At 42.4% G+C, this 18,264-nt stretch overlaps 2 protein-coding genes across 2 annotated transcripts in view; one reads left to right on the top strand and one right to left on the bottom strand.

Moving 5' to 3' along the window:
• XPO5 (exportin 5) overlaps positions 1-18,264 on the top strand; it is a 49,560-nt gene that overhangs the window by 11,211 nt on the left and 20,085 nt on the right. Inside the window, exons 9-19 of the mRNA XM_030796085.1 lie at positions 2,631-2,730; positions 3,942-4,025; positions 4,648-4,773; positions 6,370-6,460; positions 8,989-9,117; positions 11,412-11,542; positions 14,135-14,290; positions 15,650-15,691; positions 16,012-16,101; positions 17,203-17,402; positions 17,956-18,055. Of these exons, the coding sequence (XP_030651945.1) occupies positions 2,631-2,730; positions 3,942-4,025; positions 4,648-4,773; positions 6,370-6,460; positions 8,989-9,117; positions 11,412-11,542; positions 14,135-14,290; positions 15,650-15,691; positions 16,012-16,101; positions 17,203-17,402; positions 17,956-18,055 (1,249 nt within the window). The remainder of the gene's footprint in view (positions 1-2,630; positions 2,731-3,941; positions 4,026-4,647; positions 4,774-6,369; positions 6,461-8,988; positions 9,118-11,411; positions 11,543-14,134; positions 14,291-15,649; positions 15,692-16,011; positions 16,102-17,202; positions 17,403-17,955; positions 18,056-18,264) is intronic.
• Positions 3,185-18,264, bottom strand: part of POLR1C (RNA polymerase I and III subunit C) — a 40,758-nt gene continuing 25,678 nt past the window's right edge. The window contains exons 9-10 of the mRNA XM_030796091.1: positions 14,570-14,617; positions 3,185-3,574 (exon numbers count right to left, since the gene is read on the bottom strand). Of these exons, the coding sequence (XP_030651951.1) occupies positions 14,616-14,617 (2 nt within the window). The 3' untranslated portion in view covers positions 3,185-3,574; positions 14,570-14,615. The remainder of the gene's footprint in view (positions 3,575-14,569; positions 14,618-18,264) is intronic.

Here is an 18,264-nt window from a genome sequence, read left to right as displayed (position 1 = left end):
CTCCAGCCTGGGCAACAAAGTGAGACTCTCTCAAAAAAAAATGAGGCAGTCATGGCTGAATGTGCTAGCTAACATTTGTAACCTCAGCACTTGGGGAGGCCAAGGCGGGAGGACTGATTGAGTCAGGAGTTCGAGACCAACCTGAGCAACATGGCAGGACTCCATCTCTACAAAAAAATATAGAAATTAGTCGGGTGTGGTGGTATGTGCACTTGTAGTCCCAGCTACTCAGAAGGCTGAGGTGGGAGGGTCACTAGAGCCGGGAAGTTCAGGCAACCGTGAACCATAATCATGCCACTGCACTCCAGCCTGGGCAACAGACTGAGACCTTGTCTCAGAAAAATAGTTTTAAAAAGTTTAAAAGTTTATAAAGTTAAGAAGTTACAGTAAGCTAAAGTTAATTCATTATTGAAGAAAGGAAGTTTTTTTTGTTTTTTTAGTTTTTTTTTTTTTGAGACGCAGTTTCACTCTTGTTGCCCAGGCTGGGGTGCAATGATGCGATCTCGGCTCACTGCAACCTCTGCCTCCCGGGTTCAAGCGATTCTCCTGCCTCAGCCTCCCAAGAAGCTGGGATTACAGGCATGCACCACCATGCCCAGCTAATTTTGTATTTTTAGTAGAAACAGGGTTTCTCCCTGTTGGTCAGGCTGGTCTTGAACTCCTGACCTCAGGTGATCCACCCACCTCAGCCTCCCAAAGTACTGGGATTATAGGCATGAACCATCGCGCCCGGCTGGAAAATTTTTAAAATAAATTTAGCGGGCCAGGTACGGTGGGTTATGCTTGTGATCACAGCACTTTAGGAGGCCAAGGCAGATGGATCACCTGAGATCAGGAGTTTGAGACCAGCCTGGCCAACGTGGTGAAACCCCATCTCTACTAAAAGTACAAAGTAGCCGGGTGTGGTGGCGCACGTATGTATTCTTAGCTACTTGGGAGGCTGAGGCAGGAGATCGCTTGAACCTGGTAGGCGAAAGTTGCAGTGAGCCAGGATTGTGCCCCTGCACTCCAGCTTAGGCAACAGAGTGAGACTCCATCTCTAAATAAATAAATAAATTTAGTTTAGCCTAAGGGTACAGTATTTATAAAGTCTACAGTAGGGTCCAGTAATGTCCTAGGCCTCCACATTCACTCACCACTCACTCTGGACTCACCCAGTACAGTTTTCTGTCCTGCAGTCATTCATGGTAAGTGCCTTCTACAGGTATACCATTTTTTATCATTTATGCCGTATTTTTACTGTACCTTTTCTGTATTTAGATACACAAATACTTACCATTGTGTTACAATTGCCTGCAGTATTGGCTACGGTAACATGCTATAGAGGTTTGTAGCCTAGGAGCAATAGGCTATGCTATATAGCCTGGATGTGTAATAGGCTATTCCTGTTGTGTAAGTACACTCTATGATGTTCAAATGGTGATAAAATCACTTAACGATGCATTTCTCAGTACACATCCCCAGTCGTTAAGTGATGCATGACTGTAAGGGCTTCCACGTACTTTCTTCCAATTGCTCTAGAAAATACTAAAGCAAGGCCGGGCGCAATGGCTCATGCCTGTAATCCCATATTTTGGGAGGCCAAGCCGTGAAGATTGCTTGGACCCAGAAGTTCAAGCCCAGTCTGGGCAACATGGCAAGACCTCATCCCTACAAAAAATCAAAATGAAAATAAATTAGCTGGGTATGGTGGCATGCGCCTATAGTCCCAGCTACTTGGGAGGCTGCAGTGAGAGGATCCCTTGAAGCCCATTAGTTTGAGGCCACAGTGAGCCATGTTTGAGCCACTGTACTCCAGCTAGGTGTGACAGCAAGATCCTGTCTCAGAAAAAAAGAAAAGAAAGAAAATATTAAAGCATTTCTTGATAACATGTTTCTTACCAGGAAGTCAGGCAGAACTATATATTATAAGTAGTTGAATCTGTTCCAACACCATCTTTTTGATACTCTTTACCTTTAGTCCCAAGGAGAAATGAAAAGGTATGAGGCACATGTGTTTTACGTAAAATCTCTTACTACCCATTCTAATACACATTTTTCATGGCTTCCTTCCCTGTAGAGACTGCAGCACTGTTTTAAGGGATCCTGTTAATTAAATGAATAACGTTTTTTGGGTAGTTACTATTTTTAGGTCCCATTCTTAGTTCCATAGACATCATGACACTCATACTAAGTGGTGTCCCATTTCTGTTTGTGCTATGGGTGCCATACCACAACCATGGTTCATAAAGCTGTGATTCCAACCCAGGTAGTCAAACTCCAGAGATTGCATTGGACACCATAATATCGTCCTGTCCTTCAGTTTTCCTAAAGCCTAGGCCTTGTTTACCCCAAGATCCTTGCCTTTTATGTGATACTCTCCTCCTCCAGAAGACAGCTAATATGGCTGCTGTTCACACTCGTAGTTATTAATAGCTGTTTGTGTGAATAGTCCTATATCATTTCAGGTCAGGTTTTGCCACCAAATAAGTTAAAAAGATTTTTAAAAATTTTTAATTTAGCAAAACTATTGGAATTCTACTGAATTATAGACCTAACTAAATGATTTGGGGAAATGAGACACAAAGTGATGTTTTTATTATAGCCTTTTTAATTTTGTCGGTGATATAAGGAATTCTCTCATCTTACAGGACTGCTGATGGAGGAGGTTTGGTAGAAAAACACTATGTCTTTCTGAAGAGGCTCTGTCAGGTGTTGTGTGCGCTGGGCAATCAGCTGTGTGCATTGCTGGTGAGCTAGTGCTTGCTTTCTGTAGAGCTTCAAGCCCATTTGGGAAGAGCATTTAGAAACTTATGTTTCAATGAGGAGTTGCAAATGTCATTGATTTTAGCCTGATGGGGCAGTGCCCTACAAGTTATTGCATGATTCTATAGATTAAATTATCTTAATAGAATAGTGTTTGAGTGATCTAAATTTCTTTTAACAATAAAATAGTTATACCAACATCAGATATCCACATCTATTATTCCATAAAGTCAACGTTGGTTTCTTGTGAATTTTGGTACTTACAGAACCTCAATCTGCTGAGTGCTTTATGCTTTTACATTCTGTTAGCCCACGAAACATGGACTTGAATAAAGAACCCTTTTCCCAATCTAAGGGATGTATTATTGGAGCACAAAAGAAAACTTGAGTCTGATTGACCTGGAAAACCTGCCATTAGAGAAATATTTAATACTCAGTCTTATAAGTTGGAAGACAGGACATTGGAACAGACATTTGCAATTGATGTTATATCTTTTTGTGGTGGTTTAAATGGTTAGAGAGGATAGTTGCGGAGATAAACCATTGAGGGGGCCAGGTGCAGTGGCTCATGCCTGTAATCCCAGCATTTTGGGAGGATGAGGTGGGCAGATCACCTGAGGTCAGGAGTTTGAGACTAGCCTGGCCGATGTGGTGAAACCCTGTCTCTACTAAAAATACAAAAATTAGCCAGGCGTGGTGGTGCATGCCTGTTATCCCGGCTACTCGGGAGGCTGAGGCAGGAGAATCGCTTGAACCCCAGAGGTAGAGGTTGCAGTGAGCCGAGATCGTGCCACTGCACTCCAGCCTGAGCAACAGAGTGAGACTCCATCTAAAAGAAAAAAAAAAGAAAAGAAACTATTGAAGGGGTTATGTAGTAGGTTGGGACACAGAGATGCGAATAGGTAAGGTCTGAGGAAGTAATACAGATTTTTTTTCTTCCTGTAATTTCTGAAATGAGTGTTTTTTATTTTACTGTTTGACCACAGAATGGGTTTTAATGATGATGATTGAGTAGGCAAAGTAACTTTCCTGTATTTTAGCCCTTGAAGTGATGCCTTTCTTTAGCCAAAAGGAAATACAAAGTCCTTTTAAAACAAAATTTTTTGAGGGTTTAATTTATCTGTTTTTATTACTTCCCTGCTTTTTCCTCTCCTGCTTTTCTCGATCAACACCATTAATATAGTGGTCTTCTACAGGGTGCAGATTCTGATGTAGAAACACCATCAAACTTTGGAAAATACCTGGAATCTTTTCTTGCTTTCACAACCCATCCAAGTCAGGTAAACTTTATACAGGTAACTTCTCAAAATTTTAGTTAGGTGAACCAGTGTCAAGCACTGTGTCCTGAACTATTATTGTAGATCCTGTATAAAATGTGACTCTTCAGGCCTTGGGGAATGACCGTAGTGTCATTTCATTAAGAGAATTATTGGCTCTTCTTCCTGAGCCAAACAGTGCACTTGTCTAGGTTAGCAGCTTTTCCCTTTAGGTAATATTCTGATTGTACTCAGTCACATGTGAGGTGTGTCCCAGGTGGTTTAGTACTAAAGTTATAAAGATTTTTGAAACAAAAGTCTGATTAATTGTATTATAAAATTAATTTCAGTCAGTTCAAAATTGTCCTTCTAATGTCACTCTGAGATTCCAGTATCCTTTTTTGCAAAGAAGAGAAAGTAGTAAAATTCAGCCCACATTCCAGGTAATTTCCTTGACCCACAGCCTATCTTACTAACATGTGATCCACAGTGGGTAGTCATTACTGATAAATTGCAGTAGAGACAGCTTCAAAGTATTGTACAGATTTATTTCTATGAAAAAATGTAGTTGATAACTGCTAAGTAATAATCTGGGTTATATAGAATCCAAATCCTTAGACTGACGTTTTCTTTTTTTCCTCTTTAGTTTCTACGCTCTTCAACTCAGATGACTTGGGGAGCCCTCTTCAGGCATGAAATCCTGTCCCGTGATCCTTTGCTATTAGCAATAATACCAAAATATCTTCGTGCTTCCATGACTAACTTGGTCAAGGTATATTATGGGAATCTAAACATGTGGAGTGTAGGTGAATACACATAATAAGACTTCGAGGCTGGGTGCAGTGGCTCATGCCTATAATCCCAGCTCTATGGAAGGCTGAGGTGGGAGGATCGCTTGAGCCCAGGAGTTGGAGACCAGCCTGTGCGACATGGCCAAACCTCGTCTCTACTAAAAATACAAAAAAATTAGCAGGGCATGGTGGTATGCACCTGTAGCCCCAGCTACTGGGGAGGCTTAAGGTGGGAGGATCACCTGAGCTTGGGAAATTGAGGCTGCATTGAGCTGAGATCGCAGCACCGTACTCCAGCCTAGGCGATGAGAGTGAGACCCTGTCTCGGGGGAAACATAAAAAGGACTTTGATTGGCATTATTAACAGCCCTTTCTTCATCACTAAGATTCCTTTACTGGACTTATTTTCTTATTCCTCAGGAAGAAATCAGTCCTTACTGGTTATTATAACTGCTCTTCCATATGAGAGTACTTATATATCGTAAGTATTGGGCTAGGTGCTAGGGCAAGAGCAGTGACCATACAATGTAATAATTGCTATTCAGGGGTTAAAAGCAGAATGCTTTGGAAGTACATAGGAGGGTTGAGTCGGGAAGATTCCAAGAGGAGGCAATATCTAAGGATTGCTTCTGGAGGCCAAGTGAGAGTTACAAAGGGAAATAAGGGGAGTGAGAGTAGAAGCAAAGATTGCTCACTACCTCAGTAGAGAGTTGCTCATGAATTCCCTGCTAAGAGCTCTTGCAGCTGACAGATTCTTAATCTTAATTTGTAACATCAGAGAATGGGGCACATTCAGTTCCTTGTTTTCTTAAGGAATTTGCGTAGTACATAGCACACACTTGTGTTCTGTTTTTTGTTTTTTTTTTGAGACGGAGTCTCGCCCTGTCACCGAGGCTGGAGTGCAGTGGCACGATCTTGGCTCACTGCAACCTCTGCCTCCTGGGTTCAAGCAATTCTCCTGCCTCAGCCTCCCAAGTAGCTGGGACTACAGGTGCCCACCACCGCACTCGGCTAATTTTTTGTATTTTAGTAGAGACAGGGTTTTACTGTTTTTCCCAGACTGGTCTCAAACTCCTGAGCTCAGGCAGTCCATCCGCCTCAGCCTCCCAAAGTGCTGGGATTGCAGGCGTGAGCCACCGTGCCCAGCCACACTGTGTTCTTATTTTCTGCCATGGGCTTCAATTCTTTTTTGAATGAAACATACAAAGTTCTACAAGTTCAAGTTTATTCTCAGTGTTCAGTATTTGAGGCAAGTAGCTCTCAATTCTTTCTTCCTTACTATGTACTGAATTGTCATTTTTTCTTGGGAGCCTAAAAGAATTCAAGAATTTAATTCTCCCTGAGGAACTTGGAGGATGGTATCAACTAAAAGTATTCTCTTTTCTACCACTGAGGAATACTGGAACTGGGAGCAAACTGTGGACCTGTGATAGAACTGAAGTGGATATTTACCATACAATATCTCATGCAAACCCTTAACTCTAAAATAAAATAAAAGTGCTTAAACTCCTGAAGCTTAAACACTCCTTCAGTGGGGACACTTTCATCCCCTACCCCAATTACCTTTCTCTTTCCAGATGGGCTTTCCTTCTAAAACAGACAGCCCTAGCTGTGAATATTCTCGGTTTGATTTTGATAGCGATGAGGACTTCAATGCTTTCTTCAACTGTAAGTGATGTTGGCCTTGGATTTCTCTCAACAGTCTCAGAATGGCATCTAGTATTATGAATCATGGTGCATGGTGTTTGGGGTTTTTACGAAAGATCCCCAAATCTGGATAGCAGCCTACTTATTAAGCTGTAGTTTCCCATTGCAGAAGAGTGCTGGGGCTATTCCAGGCGTAATGTTTTGTTTTATACCACAAACCCCCACAGCACTTGGACATTGATGTTTAGGGACGGTAACCATACTTAAGAGACTCTTGACTTTTTTTCATACTTAGGATTAAATACCATCTTACCTTATGGTTGTTTCCCCCAAAAAGTGGAAAAATCCATTTTATTCTAATATTCTAGTTCTGTGTTTTCTGTGCCTTCTTTCTTTTTTTTTTTTTTTTTTGAGATGGAGTTTCACTCTTGTCGCCCAGGCTGGAGTGCAATGGCGCGATCTCGGCTCACCGCAACCTCTGCCTTCTGGGTTCAAGCGATTCTCCTGCCTCAGCTTCCCAAGTAGTTGGGATTACAGGCATGCACCACCATGCCCGGCTAATTTAGCATTTTTGGTAGAGACGGGGTTTCTCCATGTTGGTCAGGCTGGTCTCGAACTCCCGACCTCAGGTCATCTGCCTGCCTCAATCTCCCAAAGTGCTGGGATTACAGGTGCGAGCCACCGTGCCCAGCTTCCTTTTTTTTTTTTTTTTTTACAGCTTTATTGAGACAAAATTCATTTGCCACACGGTTCACCCACATATAGTATATAATTTAATGGTTTTTAGTATTTTTACAGAGTTGCGCAGCTATCACCACAATCAATTTTAGATTATATTTTCATCACCCCAAAAATAAATCCTATATCCACTAGGAGTCATCCCCCAATTCCCTCATCTCTCCCAGTCCTAGGCAACCAGTAATCTACTTTCTGTCTCTGTTTTGCCTATTCTGAACGTTTCATATAAATTGAATCATACATGGTCTTTTGTGACTGCCTTCTTTCACTTGCATAATGTTTTTAAGATTCATCTAAGTACTTGATTTTTTTTTTTTTTTTTTTTTTTTTTTTGAGATGGAGTCTCGCTCTATTGCCCAGGCTGGAGTGCAGTGGCACAATCTCGGCTCACTGCAACCTCCACCTCCCAGATTCAAGAGATTCTCCTGCCTCAGCCTCCTGAATAGCTGGGACTACACACACGTGCCACCACACCCAGCTAATTTTTTGTGTTTTTAGTAGAGACGGGGTTTCACTGTGTTAGCCAGGATGGTCTCAATCTCCTGACCTCATGATCCACCCGCCTCAGCTTCCCAAAGTGCTAGGATTACAGGCGTAAGCCACCACACGTAGCCTTTTTTTGTCTTTGTTTTTGTTTTTGAAATGGAGTCTTGCTCTGTTGCCCAGGCTGGAGTGCAATGACACACCCTTGGCTCACTGCAACCTCTGCCTCTGGGGTTCAAGCGATTCTCCTGCCTCACCCTCCCAAGTAACTGGGATTATAGGCATGCACCACTGTGCCCAGCTAATTGTTTTATTTTTAGTAGAGACTGGGTTTCATCATGTTGGCCAGGCTGGTCTCGAACTCCCGACCTCAGCTGATTCATCTGCCTTGGCCTCCCAAAGTGCTGGATTATAGGCGTGAGCCACCGCACCCATCCTTCATTTCTTTTTATTGCCAATATTTCATTGTATAGATATACCACATTTACTCATTTATTCATCTGTTGATGGACATTTGAGTTATTTCCATTTTTTGGCTATTACAAATAATGCTGCTATGAACATTTATATACAAGGTTTTGTTTAGACATAAGTTTTTGTTTATCTTAGATATATAACTAGGAGTAGAATTGCTGGATAATATGGCAATTGCACGTTTAATATTTTGAGGAACTGCCAGACTATTTTCCACAGCAGCTGCACCATTTTTTATTACCACCAACCTGATTTACTTTTTAAAAAAATTTTTTTTTTTTTTTTTTTTTTTGAGACATGGTCTCACTCTGTTGTCCAGGCAAGAGTGGTGCTGCGATTATGGCTTGCTACAATCTTGACCTCCCTGGGCTCAGCTGATCCTCCTACCTCACTCTCCCAAGTTACTGGGACTATAGGTGCATGTCACCATACCTGGCTACTTTTTGTATTTTTTGGTAGAGACTGAGTCTCACTGTCTTGCCCAAACTGGTTTTGAACTCTTGGGCACAAGCAGTCTGCCCACCTCGGCCTCCTAAAGTGCTAGGATTTCAGGCGTGAGCTACTGCACCCAACCCTGATTTCCTTTTAATTCCAACAGAAATGGGAGACTAAGTTTAGTTTGCCACTTACAGATCTAGCTGGTAATACAGCTTCCAGAGATCACTTATTTTCAAAAATTTCTCGATTCATTAATAAAGTTTTATTGAGTGATTATTACATGCAAAGCACAAGTCTGCAAAACAGTTCCTTTGAATGCTTTTCTCCTAGGGTGGTAAATTAATAAACATTAACTAAGTACCTATTTTATACCAGTTATTGATTCCTGTCCTTCCCTTGGCATTTTCTCTTGGCAGCCTCCCGAGCCCAACAAGGAGAGGTGATGAGGTTGGCATGTCGTTTGGATCCCAAAACTAGCTTCCAGATGGCTGGGGAGTGGCTAAAGTATCAACTATCAACTTTTCTTGATGCTGGTTCTGTGAATTGTAAGTTTTTTTCATTACTGAATGTTAGTGAAATGTTAGGACAGTATCAAAACTATATATAGGAAATGAGCCTGAGCTACACACACATCAGAACGATATACTAATACTATTCAAAAATAGCTTTGCTCATCCTGGAGAGGGAGTGTTTTCATTGGCTCACACAAAGAAAGCAGATGACACATTTTAAATTTGTTTTAAGTTAGGGTAAAACCATGTCATTATCAGTTTTGCCATCATTTTCCATTTCTAACAGAATCAACCAATTATTTATTGTTGATTTTATTTGCTTCACTTCAGGCACCAGCTTAACAAATTTCATGCCTAGACCTAACTTTAAAACTTTTCAACCAAATTCTTGCATAGCACTATTCCTGAAATCAGAAAGGATCTCCTGTTAGACATAACAGGAATAATACAGGGACTTCTCATATCAGTCAGCCACCCCAAAGCTTTTGGGAAATTATACTTTACATAAATTCAAAATAATCCCCCTCTACCGAATGCCTCAGCCAGTTAACTTCTCTGTACTCCATATGTCTTGTCTCTCATCTTAACGCATGCTATATGTGTGTGACAGTATTAATAAAGCAAAAAGTCTGGGTGCGGTGACTCACGCCTGTAATCCCAGCACTTTGGGAGGCCAAGGCGGGCAGATCACCTGAGGTCGAGAGTTCGACACCAGCCTGACCACCTTGGAGAAACCCTGTCTCTACTAAAAACACAAAAAATTAGCCAGCGTGGTGGCGCATGCCTGTAATCCCAGCTACTTGGGAGGCTGAGGTAGGAGAATCGCTTGAACCCAGGAGGTGTAGGTTGCGGTTAGCCAAGATGGCGCCATTGTACTCCAGCCTGGGCAACGAGAGCGAAACTCCATCTCAAAAAAAAAAAAAAAAAAAAAAAAGTGAATTAACTAGTGCACGTCACTGCTTTAGAAAAGCACCATACTACTGGCTGACATTTGAGGGATTTAACATTCAGTTTTATTTACAATTGATTCTAAATTCTCTGATATTTGGTAACTTGAAAGGTTGAGGAAGCCCAAATGTGTTGCACTAAGATGAAACTAGTAAATAGGACTGCACTGTATGTAAGCAAGAAAAGCAATTGGTAAGTCTTAGGCCAGGCAGGGTGGCTCACTCCTGTAATCCTAGCACTTCAGGAGGCTGAGGCTGGGGATCACCTGAGGTCAGGAGTTCGAGACCAGCCTGGCCAACATGGCAAAACCCTGTCTCTACTAAAAAAATTAGCCAGGCGTGGTGGTGGGCCCCTTTAATCCTAGCTACTCAGGAGGCTGAGGCAGGAGAATCACTTGAACCCGGGAGGTGGAGGTTTCAGTGAGCCAAGATTGTGCCACTGCACTCCAGCCTGGGCAAAGAGCGGGACTCCATCTCAAAAAAGAAAGAAAAAAAGAAAAGCGGCTGGGCACAGTGGCTCATGCCTGTAATCCCAGCAGTTTGGGAGGCTGAGGTGGGTGGATCACAAGGTCAGGAGTTCAAGACCAGCCTGGCCAAGATGGTGAAACCTCGTCTCTACTAAAAAAAAAAAAAATACAAAAATTAGCCGGGCATGGTGGCAGGTGGCTATAATCCCAGCTACTTGGGAGGCTGAGGTGGAGAATTGCTTGAACCCGGGAGGCTGATGTTGCAGTGAGCTGAGATCTCGCTACTGCCCTCCAGCCTGGGTGACAGAGGAGACTCCATCTCAAACAAACAAAAGCAATTGGCAAATCTTTTTGCTTGTGCGTTGCTATTTGAGTGGTGTGCTGTGGTAATAGTTGTAAACTTGAAGGATGGCACCCTTCTCTAGACATAGCCCTTAAGGTTGTCATGAAGCTATTGGATGTGAAGCAGTGTTTTGTATATTACATTGTTTCCTTATTGGGAAGATTCTTTAGGGTCTCAATTTTAATTATTTAGATTCTCATGGAAAAAATTACAAAGGGGGAGGAGGGGAGAAACTAATTCATGTTTATCAAGTACCTACTAATGGACCAGGCAATGTTTTTGATGTTCAACTATGTATTCTCATTCATTACTCAAAATGGTTTTACTACAAGGCTCATAGAGGTGAATTCAGATTGCTCATTATTAGAGGAGGAGGCATGGTAGGAACCTTCACCTACCTCATTGCTTTCAGCACACATCATCTTTTCTTTGCCCCAGCTGAGAGGGGTTAGATTACCCTGCTCCTTCAATCATGAAATTCTCAGGTGTTCTCCAAGGCTCCATTGTCTCTCTGTGTCTTCTGTGATCTTTCAATGCTGATAATTGTGTATGTGTGTGTGTGTTTTAAAGCTTGTTCTGCAGTTGGAACTGGAGAAGGAAGCCTCTGCTCCGTCTTCTCACCTTCATTTGTGCAGTGGGAAGCCATGACTCTTTTTTTGGAAAGTGTTATCACCCAGATGTTTCGAACACTAGATAGAGAAGTAAGTAATTATTTCCCATGCTGACTGCATGATTATTTTGACCTTTTTCTTTTCTTTTCTCTTTCTTTTTTGAGACACGATATCTCTCTGTTGCTCAGGCTGAAATGCAGTGGCACAATCACAGCTCTCTGTAACCTCCAACTCCTGGGCTCAAGCAATCCTCCTACCTCAGGCTCCTGAGGATCTAGGACTACAGTCACGTGCCACCACACCTGGCTAATTTATAATAAAAATGGAGTCTCTGTTGCCCAGGCTGATCTCAAACTCCTGGCCTCAAGCGACCCTCCTGCCTTGGCCTCTCAAGGTGCTGAGATTGCGGGCATGACCCACTACACCTGGTCAGTTTTTATCTTTTTTAAACTGGTAGTAGAATAGGAAAATCTATGGATGTACATCTTACAGAAAAGGAAACAGATTTAGAGAGGCTAAATAGCATACTCAAGTTCAAACAGCTAATAAATGGCAAAGTGGGGACCAAAACTCAGGTCTTTCTTTTTTTTTTTGAGACAGAGTCCTGCTCTGTAGCCCAGGCTGGAGTGCAGTGGCGCAATCTCGGCTCACTGCAAGCTCCGCTTCCTGGGTTCACGCCATTCTCCTGCCTCACCCTCTGGGGTAGCTAGGACTACAGGCGCCCGCCACCACTCCCGGCTAATTTTTTTTGTATTTTTAGTAGAGACAGGGTTTCACTGTGTTAGCCAGGATGGTCTTGATCTCCTGTCCTCGTGATCCACCCGCCTCGGCCTCCCAAAGTGCTGAGATTACAGGCGTGAGCTACCACGCCCGGCCAAAACTCAGGTCTTTCTAACTCTAAGCCCTGCCACATTTAGTATACATTTTAAGTACCACACTGCTTTAGAATACTGTAGGCCACCAGTATAGTGGCCACCTGTAGGTCTGAAAAGGAGGTTATGCACAGAGAGCCTCGACTATATCAGTAAAATCATATTTCTTAAAGTAGGCAGATGAGGATTTGCTAAATTATAGAGAAATAGACAGAAGATATAATCCGACAATGTATAGAGGAGAACCAAAAGTAGCTGATAAGCCGGGCGCAGTGGCTCATGCCTGTAATCCCAGCACTTTGGGAGGCCGAGGCTGGCCGATCACTTGAGTTCAGGAGTTCCAGACCAGCCTGGCCAACATGGTGAAACCTTGTCTCTACTAAAAACACAAAAATTAACTGGGCATGCTGGTGCACGTCTGTAATCTCAGCTGCTTGGGAGGCTGAGGTACGGGAATCGCTTGAACCCACGAGGCAGAGGCTGCAGTGAGCTGAGATCATGCCAGTGCACTCCAGCCTGTGTGACAGAGTGGGATTCTGTCTTAAAAAAGAAAAGGGTGGGGCACAGTGGCTCAGGCCTGTAATCCCAGCACTTGGAGGCTAAGGTGGGTGGATCACCTGAGGTCAGGAGTTCAAGACCAGCCTGGTCAATATGGCGAAACCATGTCTCTACTAAAAATACAAAAATTAGCCGGGCATGATGGTGGGTGCCTGTAATCCCAGCTACTCAGGAGGCTGAGGCAGGAGTATCACTTGAACCCAGGAGGTGGAGGTTGCAGTGAGCTGAGATCGTGCCATTGCACTGGGCAACCAAGAGTGATATATATATAAAGTAGCTGATAAATATGAAAAACATTCAGCCTCTTGATCAATTGAAGAAATAACAAAATTTAAGAGGTTTAGGGAATAATATACTGCTTAGAAGATGGTAAGAAGGGCACACACAGCTGAGTACAGTGGTTCACACTTGTAATCCCAACACTTTGGGAGGCCAAGATGGGAGGAATGCTTGAACCCAGGAGTTTGAGACCAGCCTGGACAATATAGTGAGACCTCATCTCTGCTAAAAATTAAAAAAATTAACCAGGCATGGTGATGCGTGCCAGTAGTCCCACCTACTTGGGAGGCTGAGGCCGTAGGATCACTTGAAACCAGGAGTTTGAGACCAGCCTGGTCAACATAACAGCACTTCTACAACATCTCTACAAAAATTTTAAAAAGTATCCAGGCAGCCGGGCGCGGTGGCTCACACCTGTAATCCCAGCATTTTGGGAGGCCGAGGCGGGTGGATCACGAGGTCAGGAGATCAAGACCATCTTGGCTAACACAGTGAAACCCCGTCTCCACTAAAAAAATACAAAAAATTAGCCGGGCGCAGGGGCAGGCGCCTGTAATCCCAGCTACTTGGGAGGCTGAGGCAGGAGAATGGCGTCAACCTGGGAGGCGGAGCTTGCAGTGAGCCGAGATCGTGCCACTGCAGTCTGGCCTGGGCGAAAGAGCGAGACTCCGTCTCAAAAAAAAAAAAAAAAAGTATCCAGGCATGGTGGTGCCCACCTGTAGGCCTAGCTACTCAGGAGGCTAAGGCAGGAGGATCCCTTGAGCTCAAGAGTTTGAGGTTACAGTGAGCGATGATTGTGCCACTGCACACTCCAGCCTAGGTGACAGAATGAGACCCTGTCTCTTTTTTTGTTTGTTTGTTTGTTTGTTTTTTTGAGACCCTGTCTCTTTAAAAGATGAAAATAAAATGTAGCCAAAATGGTTATTTCTGAGTGGAGGCAGCCATGTCAACCTGTTTTATGTCTTTGTTACAGGAAATTCCTGTTAATGATGGAATAGAGCTATTGCAGATGGTTCTGAACTTTGATACCAAGGATCCTCTCATCCTGTCCTGCGTCCTTACTAATGTCTCTGCGCTCTTCCCATTTGTCACCTACAGACCAGAGTTCCTGCCCCAGGTCTTCTCTAAGGTATAAAATCCATCTCCTTTGTAAATTTTATTTTGACATTTCTAAGTTAATTTTTATTTATTTTATTTTTTGGAGACAGGATCTTGCTACATTGCCCAGGCTGGACTCAAATTACTAGTCTCACGGGATCCTCACACCTCACCCTTCTGAGTAGCTGAGACTACAAGCATGCACAACCATGCCTGGACTAGGCTAATTATTTTTGTAACTATTTTTTAAATTATGTGAGGCAAACTAATAAACAGCTATTTATTCATTTATTAAATATCTACTCAGTACTTATAGTGGATCAGGTACCATGCTAGTGCCTCACTCTTTAGGAACACTCTGGGAAGAAAGGCACAAAAACAGTTAATGTTACCTATATGGCATTGCAATGAAGATTTGTATAAAGGAGAGTATTCGAGTGTGCTGTCGGGCAGGGAGGGGATTTATGAGAGGAAGGAACACTTTTCAGGTATCCAGTTCAGTTGACTAGGTGGGTGATAGAGCCACTCCTTGCGTCAGAATACCAGATTACGAAGGAGGACAGGAGTAAAGAGAAAGCGGTGAGTATTTTGGAATACTGTGAAGAATATGTAGAACATCTTTATGGAGACATCTCACAATAAATTGGCTATTCGAGGTTGAAGATCTAGACTCTAGAAAGTAACGAGATAAAATTAAAGCATCATCATCATAGAAGTCCCACGACTAAAAGTGAAGTCTTACTGAAGTGATTATGTATGTAGAGGTAGGAGACATGTGAGTCAAGCAAGGAACCTAGTGAATCACCATCATTGGAGGAGTGAAGAAAAAAATGAGAAGCCCCAACAGAAGAAAAAAGAGCCAGAGAAATGAAGAAAATGTTGTGTCACAAGACCAGTAGGACTTCAGAAAAGTGGGCTCATTTGTTGCAAATTCTTTGAGTTGGAGAATGTCCAGTGAGTTTCTTGACTACACCCTTGTCTGAGTTTAATTCCATAATAGTGGCCAAGGAAGCAGCCATATTTCACTGGAATGAGGAGTAAATGGGAAATAATGAAATGGAATCGAGGGGATAGATCATACAACTTCTGACAGAAAGAAGAGAGAGGCATTTCCATAGCCAAGTGCTTGGGTGATGGCATGAATTGTTCTGGGATCCTATTGTAGAATGTTTTGATGGTAAAATTGTGACTCCGATGACTCTTGTAGAGGTTATCTGAGAAAATGGACAATATGAATAAGCTCATGCCTATAGTCCCAGCTACTCAGAAGGCTAAAGCAGGAGAATCAGTTGAGCCCAGGAATTCAAGTCTAGTCTGGGCAACATAGCAAGATCTCATCTCTAAAACAAATAAACAAACATGAGTGACCTTTTTTCCTCCTCTCCCTTAGCTATTTTCATCTGTCACTTTTGAAACTGTTGAAGAAAGTAAGGTAAGACCATTAATTAAACCAATAGATTCTAACTTCTTGAGTACTAATGTATGAATACCTGATACTCAGTTTATATTTTTATATAAATGGGAGGGGATAGTAAAGGCGGTAGATTATCATATATGTTGTTTTGCCCTAGAGACACTATAGGGCATAGGAAACATAGATTCTTGGTGGCTATAAATGTTACTCCATTATACTCTTAGGGTTGTGAAAAAGCATTGTGAACTTGCCCCTGACTGAGATATTTACATGAGTCTATGCAGCACCTGTATATTATATTAAAAGCAGCTCCGAGTTTGTTGAATGTCTCTTTTCAGGCCCCCAGAACCCGGGCAGTGAGGAACGTGAGGAGGCATGCTTGTTCCTCCATCATCAAGATGTGTCGTGACTACCCCCAGCTTGTGCTGGTAAGCTGCTGGACCCTGGCTGAAGTAGCCAAGTTTGGTTACATTTGTGTGTAAATCCAGCTTTCAGTGTACCTCACATAAAGAAAAAACTAGAAACTATAGCTTTGCATCATATAAGCATCCTTGGCCGGGCATGGTGGCTCACACCTGTAATCCCAACACTTTGGGAGACTGAGGTGGGTAGATCACCTGAGGCCAGGAGTTCGGGACCAGCCTGGCCAACATGGTGAAGTCCCATCTCTACTAAAAGTACAAAAAATTAGCTGGGCATGGTGGTGCATGCCTGTAATCCCAGCCACATAGGAGGCTAAGGCAGGAGAATCACTTGAACTCAGGAGGCAGAGGTTGCAGTGAGCCAAGATCACGCCATTGCTCCAGCCTGGGCAACAAGCAAAACTCCGTCTCAAAAATAAATAAATAAATAAATAAATAAATAAATAAACAAACAAACAAACATTCTTGAATTGGTGTTTTCTTAGTATACTTAGTAGTATAGTTAGAAATGTGATGGCAAATGTAACCTCTCTTCAAAATACAAATAGTTCTCTGCCATATAGATTACTAAGTTTACCCCTATAATTCTACAGCTCTTTACTATGTGATGATCTTAATTACTACTGCCAAATGATGTGCCTGATCTTGAGAAAAGCAGATGCAAATCACAACCCTTTACGGGGCATGGGGTTATAAGAAATTTAACATTACTCCAGATTACAAATTATCCAGAAATTTCTTCTCTGAATGCACAGCAGTTATCTCCATATATAGAGATAGACAGATAGACAGACAGACAGACAGATAGATAGATATAGATATAGATAAAGATAAATAGATATAGATACAAAACAAGCTGATCTTTTCACAGTTGTAATATGGGAAAGTGCAGTTATCCAAATACTCAAGACAAGAGCTATCTTCTGCCTAAATTGTCTTGCTTATTTAGGCAAAATAAAGACATATAACAGAATTACCAAATAATAGCCTTATAGGCCTGACTTTCCTGGGACTGCTTTGGTTTTCTTCTTTCTTCCTTGAGTGAGCCACCTCTCCTTGAAAGTCAGACCTTTACCACCTCTGGCTTTTTTTCTTTTTGATCTGTAGCCCAATTTTGACATGCTTTATAACCATGTGAAGCAACTCCTCTCCAATGAGCTACTCCTGACACAAATGGAGAAGTGTGCCCTCATGGAAGCCCTGGTTCTCATTAGCAACCAATTTAAGAACTACGAGCGTCAGAAGGTGTTCCTAGAGGAGCTGATGGCACCAGTGGCCAGCATCTGGCTTTCTCAAGACATGCACAGGTAAAGGAGATCCCTTGCCCTGACTCTTACTATACTCAAGCACCCATTTTGGTTTAAGAGCTAGGCCCAGGGTGGGGTAGGGGTTAAGGATATTGAAGTGTGATGGCATTATCCATGATATCTGAAGTTTTCTAAAAGCAGTCTTTTGTAATTTAATCTCTGGTTCAATTAGATTGTGGGTGGGGAGGGCACAGAGTGAGACTCCTGTGGTGTCTGCATTGCAGCACCAGCACATTTAGAGAAACAAGAACAGCTAGGAAGGGCCATACAACCACACAGACACTTATCTGTGCTCACACAGTAGAGAAATTATTTTCTTTATATTTTGAAGATTATATTCTTGTTTAATTCTTAAATTGTTACTAATAACATTTGGGAGTGGGAAGGGAAATTTAAACCTTCAAATGACAGCTGACAATTAGTATGATTATACTCCTCTCACTATAAAAACTGCTCTTAAGAGCCAAATAATGATAGCCTGTTAACTCCTGTGGAAGAAACTGTCCTTGTTTAAAATCATGATATAACTTTTTTTTCCCCCTCCAACCTTCAGAGTGCTGTCAGATGTTGATGCTTTCATTGCGTATGTGGGTACAGATCAGAAGAGCTGTGACCCAGGCCTGGAGGATCCCTGTGGCTTAAACCGTGCACGAGTAAGACTTTCCTGGGAATGGGAAGTGGCATTGGCCATGGGTAGGAGTAGGGTGTTGTCTTTTGTCAAGTTTCTCATAGATTTGTTTTTTCTATACTGGTGAGAAACGTGGGAGTCTCCACTTCCCTAAGCTTCTCCTTTCTTTTCTTCTTTAGTCTTGAATTCTTGAGTTAGTTCTCACAGCAGAGCAGATGGTCTTTTCTATGAAGT

Source organism: Nomascus leucogenys, chromosome 17, assembly GCF_006542625.1.
Source record: "Nomascus leucogenys isolate Asia chromosome 17, Asia_NLE_v1, whole genome shotgun sequence".
NCBI lineage: Eukaryota > Metazoa > Chordata > Mammalia > Primates > Hylobatidae > Nomascus > Nomascus leucogenys.
The sequence above is the reverse complement of the archived record's forward strand: the minus strand, read 5'-3'. Positions and strand labels throughout refer to the sequence as shown.